This window comes from Pleurodeles waltl, chromosome 1_2, assembly GCF_031143425.1.
Source record: "Pleurodeles waltl isolate 20211129_DDA chromosome 1_2, aPleWal1.hap1.20221129, whole genome shotgun sequence".
Lineage (NCBI taxonomy): Eukaryota > Metazoa > Chordata > Amphibia > Caudata > Salamandridae > Pleurodeles > Pleurodeles waltl.
This window is the reverse complement of record NC_090437.1, coordinates 1,341,688,386-1,341,702,111: the sequence shown is the minus strand read 5'-3', so window position 1 is coordinate 1,341,702,111 and position 13,726 is coordinate 1,341,688,386. Positions and strand designations below refer to the sequence as shown.

The window sequence follows — 13,726 nt, the reverse complement described above, 5'->3', positions numbered from 1 at the left end:
ATGCCAGGGTCTGCCAATTGTGGATACAAAAGTACAGGTTAGGGAAAGAACACTGGTGCTGGGGCCTGGTTAGCAGGCCTCAGCACGCTTTCAATTGTAAACATAGCATCAGCAAAGGCAAAAAGTCAGGGGGCAACCATGCCAAGGAGGCATTTCCTAACACAAAGCAACTTAAGGCTGAAAAGAGGAAGGAGGGCCCAGCGGCACAGCCACTGAACAGGGAAGACCCAGGGGCTGTCAGGATGCTCAACTTACGCTGTCCCATCTGTGCTTCAGGGACTCGCTCCCGGATGATGCGACAGGCGTCGTAGATCATGGTGGAAGGCTCAAACTGCATGGTTTTCACCACATTGCCAATGCTGATCTTCAGCGACAGGGCCACCATGATGCCAGTTGATGGGACACACTTGGGTGGACCTGAAAAAGAAAAACAGCCTTTAGCGAATGAGGATTCTGGACAGCAGGATCAGCACATTCCAAAGAACACCGAGGAATACACAATACTGCCAAGACAAGGCAGGAAGCCAGGCATGAGAGACACTACTTAGGAGCTTTCAATAATGTTGAAGGGCCAAGAGTCAATGGTTTTTCCCAAAAGTGCACATAGTTTAGTTTTCCCACATATTTTAGAAAATTCTCTCAGAATTTCGAACTACGTAAGGCAAAAGGTGCAATAGTATCAGAAAAGGAGGGGCAACTACAGTGGGCTTTAAGTAGGCCCCCTGCAGCTGTGACACTCTTGGCTTGGACTAAGGTTTTCCAGCTCTCTTGCAGGTGGAGTGTGTGAGGAGCACCTGCATAGAGTCTTTCCATGGAAGCCACTAACCATGGAGGGTCACTCTTATCCAGTATGACTAAACGTGGAAAGGGCATGCGAGCTCTTAAGGGCAAAGTCGCACAAATGAGGGCTGAGATGCGTGAGGGAGAGCAGGACAGTCATGACTCGGGGAGACTGACTGGAGATGTGTGGAAGAATAGACAGGGAGACTGATGGGCAATGTGTGAGAGAATAGACAAGGAGGTCACAGAATAGACAGCGAGACTGATGGGATGTGTGAGAGCAGAGACCGGGAAGCTGATGGAATAAAAATGTGGAAGCTGATGAAAGATGTGTGAAGAATAGATAGAGGTAGATAACAGATGTGTGAAGAGAACAGATAGAGGTGTGAGAATAGACCAGGAGCCTGCTGGGAGATGTGTGAGAGAATAGACAAGGATGTGAAAAAATAGACAGGGAGATGTAAGAACAACCAGGGAGGCTGATGGGAGATGTGCGAGAAGAGAAGAGAGATGGAACTTAAACACAGACATCCTACAGAAAAATACAAGGTGTTTTATTTACTGAAGAGGAATATAAATGTTATTGTTTCACCAATTTCAGAAAGATAACCACATTAAAATTGTGTATGCTTGAAAAAATAAAGAGGGCTGTCTAAAGTGCTGGTGCAGCTCCTTGGACTAGATGATTCTCTTCGCCATTCAAGCTTCCTCCAAGGCACCGGGCTCTGGGGGCTTTGTGGCTCCTCAGCAAGCTCAGTTCAATGGGTGTCCTATCGGCTCCCAGAGAGGCTCAGTTCATGGGTGTCTGTAGGAGGCTGGCCTGGCTTATAGTGGGTACCGTGTGGTACTTACACTCTGTACCAGGTCCAGTTATCCCTTATTAGTGTAGAAGAGGTGTTTCTAGCAGCTTAGGCTGATAGAAGGTAGCTATGGCAAAGCTTAGGCTGAACTAGGAGAGATGCAAAGCTCCTACTATACCACTTGTATCATATACACAATATCATAAGAAAGCACAATACTCAGAGTTACTAAAAATAAAGGTACTTTATTTTTATGACAATATGCCACAAGTATCTCAGTGAGTACCCTCAGTAAGAAGGTAAGTAATATACACAAGTTATATGTACACAAACCAAAAACAGGTAATTAACAGTAAGAAAAGTAGTGCAAACAATGTAGAATCACAATAGGATGCAATAGGTCTAGGGGCAACACAAACCATATACTCCAAAAGTGGAATGCGAATCACGAATGGACCCCAGACCTATGGGAGGTTGTAGAGGGTCGCTGGGACTGTAAGAAAACAGCAAAGGTGTCCAAGATACCCTGCCCCAAGACCCTAGAAAGTAGGAGTAAAGTTACCCTACTACCCCAGAAAGACACAATAGTCGTGATAGGGGGATTCTGCAAGAACCACAAGCACCTGCAAAACACTGAAGACGGATTCCTGGACATGAGGACCTGCAAGGCAAGGGGACCAAGTCCAAGAGTCGCGATAGTGTCCAGGGGAGGCAGGAGCCCAGGAAACCCCAGATGAAGGTGCAAAAGGGCTGCCTCCGGGTGGAAGAAGCCGAAGATTCTGCAACAACAAAAAGGGCTAGGAACTTCTACTTTGGATGGAAGATGTCCCACGACGTGCTGGATGTTGCAGAAGTGTTTCCATGTAGAAATACTACAAACAAGCCTTGCAAGGGTCGCGGTAGAGGTTTTTGGGTGCTGCTGGGGACCAGGATGTCACCCTTGGAGGAGGAGACAGAGGGGGAGAGAACTCAGAGAGCCCCTGCAGAAGCAGGCAGCACCCGCAGAAGTACCGGAGCAGGTACTTAGAAGATTTGTGAAACCGGAGTCACAAAAGGAGGGTCCCACGATGTCGGAGTACAACTCAGAGGGTTGAGCACTGCAGGACGGAGTGCTGGGGACACAGGCTAGGCTGTGCACAAAGGAATCCTTGGAGAAGTGCAGCTGCAAATCACGCAGTACACAGGTTTGCTGTCTGGTGTGGGGATGCAAGGACTTACCTCCACCAAACTTGGACTGAAGGATCACTAGACTGTGGGGGTCACTTGGATCCAGCTCCTGTGTTCCAGGGACCACGCTTGTCAGGACGAGAGAGGACCCAGAGGACCGGTGATGCAGTCTTTTGGTGCCTGTGTTAGCAGGGGGAAGATTCCATCGACCCACTGGAGATTTCTTCTTGGCTTCCAGTGCAGGGTGAAGTCAGACAGCCCTGAGAGCATGCACCACCAGGAAACAGTCGAGAAAGCCGGCAAAATGAGGTGCTACAATGTTGCTGGTAGTGGTCTTGCTACTTTGTTGCGGTTTTGCAGGCGTCCTGGAGCAGTCAGCGGCCGATCCTTGGCAGACGTCGAAGAAGGAAGTGCAGAGGAACTCTGGAGAAACCCTAAATAGCCAGAAAAGGAGGTTTGGCTACCAAGAGAGGTAAGAACCTATCAGAAGGGGTCTCTGACGTCACCTGCTGGCACTGGCCACTCAGAGCAGTCCAGTGTGCCTCCAACACCTCTGAATCCAAGATGGCAGAGGTCTGGGACACCCTGGCGGAGCTCTGGGCACCTCCCCTGAGAGGTACTGGTCAGGGGAGTGGTCACTCCCCTTTCCATTGTCCAGTTACGCATCAGAGCAGGGCTGGGGGATTCCTGAACCGGTGTAGACTGGCTTATGCAGAAATGGGCACCATCTGTGCCCATCAAAGCATTTCCAGAGGCTGGGGGAGGCTACTCCTCCCCAGCCCTTCACACCTATTTCCAAAGGGAGAGGGTATAACACCCTCTCTCAGAGGAAATCCTTTGTTCTGCCTTCCTGGGCCGGGGCTGCCCAGACCCCAGGAGGGCAGAATCCTATCTGAGGGGTTGGCAGCAGCAGCAGCTGCAGTGGAAACCCCGGAAAGGCAGTTTGGCAGTACCCAGGTTCTGTGCTAGAGACCCGGGGATCATGGAATTGTCACCCAAATACCAGAATGGTATTGGGGTGACAATTCCATGATCTTAGACATGTTACATGGCCATGTTCGGAGTTACCATTGTGACGCTACACATAGGTAGTGACCTATGTGCAGTGCACATGTGTAATGGTGTCCCCGCACTCACAAAGTCCGGGGAATTTGCCCTCAACAATGTGGGGGCACCTTGACTAGTGCCAGGGTGCCCACACACTAAGTAACTTGGCACCCAACCTTCACCAGGTGAGGGTTAGACATATAGGTGACTTATAAGTTACTTATGTGCAGTGAAAAATGGCTGTGAAATAACGTTGACGTTATTTCACTCAGGCTGCAGTGGCAGGCCTGTGTAAGAATTGTCTGAGCTCCCTATGGGTGGCAAAAGAAATGCTGCAGCCCATAGGGATCTCCTGGAACACTAATACCCTGGGTACCTGAGTACCATATACAAGGGAATTATATGGGTGTACCAGTATGCCAATGAGAATTGGTAAATTTAGTCACTAGCCTGCAGTGACAATTTTAGAAAGCAGAGAGAGCATAAACACTGAGGTTATGGTTAGCAGAGCCTCAGTGATACAGTTAGGCACCACACAGGGAACACATATAGTCCACAAACATATGAGCACTGGGGTCCTGGCTAGCAGGATCCCAGTGACACATATCAAACACACTGACAACATAGGGTTTTCACTGTGAGCACTGGGCCCTGGCTAGCAGGATCCCAGTGAGACAATAAAAACACCCTGACATATACTCACAAACAGGCCAAAAGTGGGGGCAACAAGGCTAGAAAGAGGCTACCTTCCTACAGTGTCCTAGCAGGTCCTGTGCAGGCTCAGTTCAATGGGTGTCCTAGCAGCTCCTGTGCATGCTCAGTTCAATGGGTGTCCTATCGGCTCCCAGAGAGACTCAGTTCATGGGTGTCATATTGGCTCCTAGGCAGGCTCAGTTCAATGGGTGTCCTATCGGCTCCTGGAAAGGCTCAGGTCGCGGGTGTACCACTGGCTCCCAGCCAGGCTCAGTTCAATGGGTGTCCAATAGGCTCCCGGGCAGCCTCAGTTCAATGGGTGTCCTATAGGCTCCCGGGTAGCCTCAGTACAAAGGGTGTCCTATCGGCTCCTAGACAGGCTCAGTTCAATCGCTGTCCTATCAGCTCCTGTGCAGGCTCAGTTCAATGGGTGTCCTAGCAGCTCCTGTGCAGGCTCAGTTCAATGGGTGTCCTAGCAGCTCCTGTGCAGGCTCAGTTCAATCGCTGTCCTAGCAGCTCCCGGAGAGGTTCAGTTCACGGGTATCCTATAAGCTCCTGGGAAAAGCTCAGTTCAATGGGGGTCCTCATCTGCTAAGTCTTCTGTAGATTTTCCAATAGATCAGGTTAGATCCTCTTTTCCAGGGTAGTCCTAGTCCTCAAACAGTAAAGAAGTCTCTCCACAGGTCACAGCAGCCAGGAGACACTACAGGCTTGTCAGACTGATGTCCAGTCTGGAGAGAGTATACCAGCTATGCAGTGGCTCCGTTAGTAATTCTGCTGCATTCTTCTACACAGGTGTCTAGACAACAACAATGACCCACATATTGATGGGTGGGTCACATGCTTATACCAGTATGGTGACCAAGGTGGGATGTCACAGCCAATAAGTGGATGTGGTACATGTGAATATTTGTGGGCTCCTACATAGCTAGAGAAGTATCCTGTTCCTATAGGTGTACTGAGTTTGTGAGCTTAATCAGAGCCCTCTCTTCTGACTTTCCTCCCTGAACCATATACTACACTAGTTTATATTTCCTCAGTTCTAAATTGTCAAAACATTCATATCAGTGTGTCTTGACTAGTGCAAATCAGCATATCTTGGCCTGCCTATCTACCGGATTTAAAGGCTGTGACAAGGAGAGAATTATGCTGCCAGACAGATGCCCAACCCTGGAGACCACATTTCTTCTGCACTGCTCCCAACAAAAGACCCAATTGTGGTAAATTAATGTGTCTTCTATACAAAGTATGGTTTTCTGCTAGTAGTCCCTTGTAGTTCTTGACTCAGTCACCTCGCCAACACAAGTCTGAATATCACAAGACACATTCTGACTCACAGTTCTAAGGTTGTGTATTAAAAGACTGGGCCAAAGAGGAATCTATCACCACTGAATCTGAGACACACACCGGACCAAAGTTTAGGAAAGCTTTAGAAGCGTGGCAGTTGTCACACAGGTTAGGTGTGGACTTCTCTGTGGTTGGTTCTACTGCTCATGTTTCAATGCTATGAAACCCCTGAAGCATGAACACCACACTTCACAAAACACAATGCAAATACAAAAACTTCTGGGCCAAATGGTAGTAGCCCCAACCCCATTAGGAATAAACGTAGGAAGGCCTGTGTCCCTGGGACATTTTACATAGCCTCCTGCCACCGCACAGCCTAAACTTGGAGGGCAGTAGGCCTGGTCATCCAGAAACACCTTGGGCTTTCCCCTGACCCAGCAGCACAGCTCGATGTTTACAAGCTCAAAACACAATCAAGCACATACAGTGGGTTTGCAGAACTATCAAAGATAGCGGGGGAAACAGGGAACCGTGCAGGGGCAGGGCTGCACAGACTGTCCAAGCCAGGCAGGTAACCTGGCAGCTGGCTTTTATCCCAACATCTAACTCGGCTTTCCACCAACACCATTTGCTGTGGTTTTTAAGCTTATTCTTATAATAATAATGAAACTCCCAGAATCAAATGTTCTAAAAATCAAGGCCTAGAACAGACTCAAGCGTGAATATCAGACAGGGCACTTGGCATCGTGACACAAGGATGAAGGGGACAGGGGGAAATTTATTTTTAAAAATCCATTTAATTTTTTAAGATGTCAAAACTTTGATTTGTTTTAGATTTTCTGGTACAGGTATTCATTGATTTTTCAGTGCTTTCCTTTACTTACAAAAAATGGAGCCTCAGATGAAAATGTCACTGATTTTCCCAGACAATATAACATTCCAATGCAATTAACGGGATGTGCGAAAAATACAAGGCTCACTGAACTACAGTCAGGCAAGGGCCTGGGAGTGATATGGTTCTTAGAACATCAGATGTCATACAGAAGATATTGTGCAGAAGGTAGTCAGGGTCCCAGAAGCACAACACTGGCAGCAAAATCAACGGAAAACCCAGCAAGGCAACTTCCAATATCGGAGGTCATGTATGCTGACATACACACAAAAAGCATGCCTTCTGGGCGCTCCATTCATAAAGTCGTGCCCAAAGAAGAAGCACTTCAAAAAGAAATATGCTGTGAAAGAAACTGTAGCTTGAAGAGAACAGCAGGGACAACCTAGGCTGTTATGTGATAAGTAAACCAATGGAGGACACCTTGGACAAGAAAGAGTCAGAATCAAGATGCCTACAGCAAAGCAGGAACAGAGAAGACAGAAGAGACTGCTGCAAAGAATGATAAAATACTGCTGCCTCCTTGGGAACAACAAGGGCTCTTGGACTTTCAGCACAGACAGACACCGTGATGCCATAAGAATAAGACAAATGTACCTGTCAGTAACCAGACACAGATACACTGCTACAGTAAGGATCAAAGAGAGACTCTGGCACCTACACAGCCACTTCTCAAATGAGAATAAAACAAAGGTACCTGTCAGTGACCAAACAGATACACTGCTGCAAGAAGCAACAGAGGCACTTCTGACATGAGAATGAGACAAAGGTACCTGTCAGTAACTAGACATAAATCCACTGCTGTAACAAGCATCAAAGAGAGAGGTACCGGTCAGTGACCAGACACAGATACACTGATGCAATAAGCAACAAAGAGAGACTATGACTGGAGTCCTACAGAGGGGTCAAAAAGACACAGGGCGGAGCTAAGGCAGATTGGGGGGACAGGCGGGGGTCTAGACAAACAGTGGAGGAGTCGAGACAGGCCAAGGAGGCAGGCTGGTAGGGGCACTGAGGGAGATAGAGAGGTAGGACGTGCGTCAAGCCAGGCTGGCGGGGTGGGGAAACAGAGGAAGGACACCTCCGACCCAAGAGCATGGGACTGGGGTTGAGATGTGAAAGCGGGGAGGCAGACAGAGGAGAGGTGAGGCTGAGGCAGACGAAGGAGGGGTGAGGCAGAGAGGAGAGAGGAGGTTGAGGCTGAAAGAGATGGGGAGCTGGGGGCACTGAGACAAATAAAGCAGGGGATCGAGGGAGGAAATAGGTGATTCAAGGCAGACTGAAGGGAGATGAGGCAAACATAAGGGGAGGCAAGGGAGACCGAGGCGGCAGTCGAAAGCCACTGAGGAAGGGGATCAAATTATACAGAGTGGGTTTAGAACAGACAGAGGCATTGAGGTGGACATCTTGGAAATATATAGCAGCTGGTAGCACAGCTCAGAGGAGGAGGGGCTTAATTCCTAGTTTAAACGGGTGTAGACTGAAGAATACCAAAGTTAAGTAGTGTAGTGTTTTGGAGCGGCGTGGAGTAGAGTGGTATTGAGTTGAGTGGTATGGTGTGTTATGGAGTGGATGCAGTGTAATGAAGGTTCTAGCCCAGGGATTAAAACACAACTTGTAGCTCCACACAAAGACAATTGTGGCGTTATAAAGAAATGACCCACAATCTGTTTAAATCACCACTCTGCTATGGTGACAGAGTGCCAGTCGAGTCCACACACAGCCACTTCTGTACGGCATCTCTTGACCACTTGCAGCAGTGTATAGATGAACATACACACTAACACACCACACATGTATACTCCCTTCATCCTTTCAAGTCCAGGGCACAGATCAGCCTCATATACTGTTATTATTCCACCGGGGAGCGCGGATGGGTGCCTGAGGCTACCTAGGGCAAAAGGAATGTTGTGATGTCACGCTCCTTTTCATGGTAGCACCTAGCAGGCTGGGGAAGCCAACAAGGCTCCCATTTTAACAAATTATGAACAAATGTCCCTTAACTTCCCACTCTAGATGTAGCAAGAAGAGGCCCTATCTCCAGTGCCTCTGGTCTACTGATGCAGCTCTCCAAACATCTCAGGAGAAATGGTCATTGTCAGCGGCAAAGCCCTGCTCCCTTTCTTCCCAGCGCTGCGCAGCCATCTCCCTCCACACCTTTTTGCGGTGAGCAATGATTTCTCTTAGGCACCCCAACTATCTCAGAAGCACACAACAATGACAGCCCTGCAGTGACAGACTCCCTGCCATAAATCAGGGATGTGGGAAAACGTGCGCTGGCTGGGGGAGAAAAAAGGATATATTTCTAAAAAAGAAAGCAACAAAATGACTGCATGGGATAAAACACACGCAGACTGCACTGCCCCACGAACAGAAATAGCTCCAAATGAAGATGGCTATTTGTCAGATTTTAAGACAATAACATTAACAAAAAATGAATTTCCATGGACACACAGGCACAGGATACCCTGCTCCTTACAGTGTTTATTTGTCCACTGTAGTGTCCGTTGATGTGCATCTGCACCCATTTATTGCATGGTAACGATAACATGCTGGACAATGTTAAACAAAAGAAACCAACTTTGAATAAATGAGGCACCCTCTGAAAACAGCCGATCTCGATCTTTGAATCCCCAGCAAATGTGACGAGATAACACGATTTAGAGCCCTGTTTACTGAAATGGCATTCAGAGCCTAGGAGCCAGTGAAAACACAAGCACTTCTGAGGATGGCTCTGGAGAAACCTGAGGGCTTGTGTCCAGTGCGGTTGGCCAAAAGGTAAAAGTAGTCCCTTTTCCAGTTACTGTAGTAGGACAAGTGGAAGGCAACAAGTACTGCAGTGGTGCTCCACAGGAGTGAGCAACCAATAAAAAGGAGAGACAAAGAAGACAAATTACCCACTTCGAAGCAAGGATTTTTAAAGCACAAAGAAATAAACAAATGAAAAGCAATGGGTAGATTTGAAGCCCATAAAGTATATACAACAGGTCGCTAAGCGACAGTGCAAGCTCAGTCTAGGCTCGATCTATAAAACAGAGAGGGGTATACAGAGGGGTATTAAGATATAGAGCGGGAGAGAGTGGAAATAATGAAAATAGCATGACAGAGATTTGTTTAATATATTAAATTGGAAAAGAATAGGGTAAAGAGAGAAGGTGTGAATAAGGAGTGTGAAGGTGCCAAGGGTAAAAGAAGAGGGTTACAAGACAAATGAAGGTGATACGAGAAAAATGAAGAGACTGCAAAGAAAGAGCAATGTTAGCCACAGAGGTGGACACGAGTGAGAAGGAAAGCGAATGAGAATTAATATTTGCAATGCAATAGGTCTCACATTTATTTGAGTGGGTACTATTGGCATTGCAAATGCATAACTGGACTTTTTTTGCCACATTAGTCAGCCCTGCCGAATATTTTGGTCCTTTTTCTGCCACAATTCCAGTGGTCCTACACATAACTAAAGGGCTAGAAGGCCTACTGGAACATTATTTTAAACAAGTCCCTTAAAACACAATCTACTGCCGGGTGCAAAACATATTTACTTGGCAGTTGGTACAGGCAACATTGCCCGCGGGGCAATGAATAAATAATTGTACTCCAAGAATGTGTGCTTACTGGATCACTGTCCCTTTACTGCAGTCTGGGGAGTCGAAGAAAACGCCCATGATTTCTTCACACGCTTGTGGAGAGCCACCTCACATGATATTAATGATCCTCAGTCAGTCTTTAACTGAAATATTAGTTATAAAATAACTATGTACAGCACAATCAACTGTAAGCTCCACTCGAGGTTAGTTTTATAAATACACAGCTCAAGTTTCACAGACTGCAATGTGCATAGTTCAGCTAGTCAGGTTTCTGTTTTGTCTTTGCAGCTTGTATCACGTTATAAAAAATAAAACTACACGTCCCAGAATGCAAAGCTGAAACAAACTAAATGAGCAAATCACGAATCAAACTAGGGAGCTGGACAACTTTACCAATACTGGTCCAAGGGCTGGTTTCCGCCTTGTATCACGTTATAAAAATAAAACTACAAGTCCCAGAATGAATGTGTGCTGCAAAGAACGTGCACTAAGCAAAGCAGAGTGCATATAATGTAAAAATGTCAAAATAACTCTGGCCATTAATGTTATTTTTGGAGAGAGAACGTACTTTTGTCTAGTGGAAGTTTGGACTCATAAGGCAGCACACAAGGTTAATATGCCTGCTGCAAAGAACGTGTACTAAGCAGATCAGAGTGCATATAATTAAAAACGATACCGCCAATCGAGTTTGCGCTCTCAGCCCCATAGCAGCCAAGAGAACGTACTTTTGTCTAGTGGAAGCTTGGAGTCGTCATAAGATAGTACACGTTCTTTGCAGCAGGCATATTAACCCTGCGCACTAAGCAGATCAGAGTGCATATAATGTAAAAAGGATACCATCTATGAAGTTTGCGCTCTGAGCGCAATGGCAGCCAAGAGAAAGTACTTTTGTCTAGTTTAAGCTTGGAGTCATCATAAAGTAACGCACAAGGTTAATGTGCCTGCTGCAAAGAATGTGTACTAGGCAAATCACAAAGTGCATGTAAATGTAAAAATGTCAAAATAACTGGTGATTTATGTTCTTTCCGGAGAGAGAGCGTACTTTTGTCCAGTGGAAGCTTGGAGTCATCATTAGTGTAGGAAAGTACCATCTTGCCTGGCATGTTACCCCCATATTTCACTGTATATATGTTGTTTTAGTGTATGTGTCACTGGGACCCTGCCAGCCACGGCCCCAGTGCTCATAAGTGTGCCCTGTATGTGTTCCCTGTGTAGTGACGGTCTCACTGAGGCTCTGCTAATCAGAACCTCAGTGGTTATGCTCTCTTTGCTTTCCAAATTGTCACTAAGAGGCTAGTGACCAATTTCACCAGTTCACATTGGCATACTGGAATACCCTTATAATTCCCTAGTATATGGTACTGAGGTACCCAGGGTATTGGGGTTCCAGGAGATCCCTATGGGCTGCAGCATTTCTTTTGCCACCTATAGGGAGCTCTGACAATTCTTACACAGGCCTGCCACTGCAGCCTGAGCGAAATAACGCCCACGTTATTTCACAGCCATTTACCACTGCACTTAAGTAACTTATAAGTCACCTATATGTCTAACCTTTACCTGGTAAAGGTTGGGTGCTAAGTTACTTAGTATGTGGGCACCCTGGCACTAGCCAAGGTGCCCCCATATCGTTCAGGGGAAATTCCCCGGACTTTGTGAGTGCGGGGACACCATTACACGCGTGCACTATACATAGGTCACTACCTATGTATAGCGTCACAATGGTAACTCCGAACATGGCCATGTAACATGCCTAAGATCATGGAATTGTCACCCCAATGCCATTCTGGCATTGGGAAGACCATTCCATGATCCCCCGAGTCTCTAGCACAGACCCGGGTACTGCCAAACTACCTTTCCCGGGGTTTCACTGCAGCTGCCAACCCCTCAGACAGGTTTCTGCCCTCCTGGGGTCCAGCCAGGCTTGGCCCAGGAAGGCAGAACAAAGGACTTCCTCAGAGAGAGGGTGTTACACCCTCTCCCTTTGGAAAAAGGTGTCAGGGCTGGGGAGGAGTAGCCTCCCCCAGCCTCTGGAAATGCTTTGATGGGCACAGATGGTGCCCATCTCTGCATAAGCCAGTCTACACTGGTTCAGGGATCCCCCAGCCCTGCTCTGGCGCGAAACTGGACAAAGGAAAGGGGAGTGACCACTCCCCTGACCTCCACCTCCCAGGGGAGGTGCCCAGAGCTCCTCCAGTGTGCTCCAGACCTCTGCCATCTTGGAAACAGAGGTGCTGCTGGCACACTGGACTGCTCTGAGTGGCCAGGGCCAGCAGGTGATGTCCGAGACTCCACCTTATAGGCTTTTACCTGTGTTGCTAGCCTATCCTCCTTCCTAGGTAGCCAAACCTCCTTTTCTGGCTATTTAGGGTCTCTGCTTTGGGGACTTCTTTAGATAACGAATGCAAGAGCTCATCAGAGTTCCTCTGCATCTCTCTCTTCACCTTCTGCCAAGGAATCGACCGCTGACTGCTCAGGACGCCTGCAAAACCGCAACAAAGTAGCAAAGACGACTACTGCAACCTTGTATCACTGATCCTGCCGCCTTCTCGACTGTTTTCCTGGTGGTGCATGCTGTGGGGGTAGTCTGCCTCCTCTCTGCACTAGAAGCTCCGAAGAAATCTCCCGTGGGTCGACGGAATCTTCCCCCTGCAAACGCAGGCAACAAAAGACTGCATCACCGGTCCTCTGGGTCCCCTCTCAGCATGATGAGCGTGGTCCCTGGAACTCAGCAACTCTGTCCAAGTGACTCCCACAGTCCAGTGACTCTTCAGTCCAAGTTTGGTGGAGGTAAGTCCTTGCCTCCCCACGCTAGACTGCATTGCTGGGTACCGCGTGATTTGCAGCTGCTCCGGCTCCTGTGCACTCTTCCAGGATTTCCTTTGTGCACAGCCAAGCCTGGGTCCCCGACACTCTTACCTGCAGTGCACAAACTCCTGAGTTGTCCTCCGGCATCGTGGGATCTTCTTTTGTGACTTCGGGTGAGCTCCGGTTCACTCCTCTTCGAAGTGCCTGTTCCGGCACCTCTGCGGGTGCTGCCTGCTTCTGTGAGGGCTCCCTATCTTGCTGGGCGCCCCCACTGTCTCCTCACGCAATTGGCGACATCCTGGTCCCTCCTGGGCCACAGCAGCATCCAAAAACCCTAACCGCGACCCTTGCAGCTAGCAAGGCTTGTTTGCGGTCTTTTTGCGTGGGAACACCTCTGCAAGCTTCTTCACGACGTGGGACATCCATCCTCCAAAGGGGAAGTTTCTAGCCCTCTTCGTTCTTGCAGAATCCACAGCTTCTACCATCCGGTGGCAGCTTATTTGCACCCTCAGCTGGCATTTCCTGGGCATCTGCCCAATCTCGACTTGGTCGCGACTCTTGGACTTGGTCCCCTTGTTCCACAGGTACTCTCGTCCGGAAATCCACTTTGGCTGCATTGCTGGTGTTGTTCTTTCTTGCAGAATTCCCCTATCATGACTTCTGTGCTCTCTGGG

General features: G+C 48.0%; 1 protein-coding gene across 3 annotated transcripts in view; it reads right to left on the bottom strand.

Annotated features, from left to right (window-relative positions):
* Positions 1-13,726, bottom strand: part of TLN1 (talin 1) — a 687,540-nt gene that overhangs the window by 568,524 nt on the left and 105,290 nt on the right. For all 3 annotated transcript variants that reach the window (XM_069205713.1, XM_069205712.1, XM_069205714.1), the window contains exon 3: positions 256-417. In XM_069205713.1, coding sequence (XP_069061814.1) covers positions 256-385 — 130 coding nt within the window. In that variant the 5' untranslated portion in view covers positions 386-417. The remainder of the gene's footprint in view (positions 1-255; positions 418-13,726) is intronic.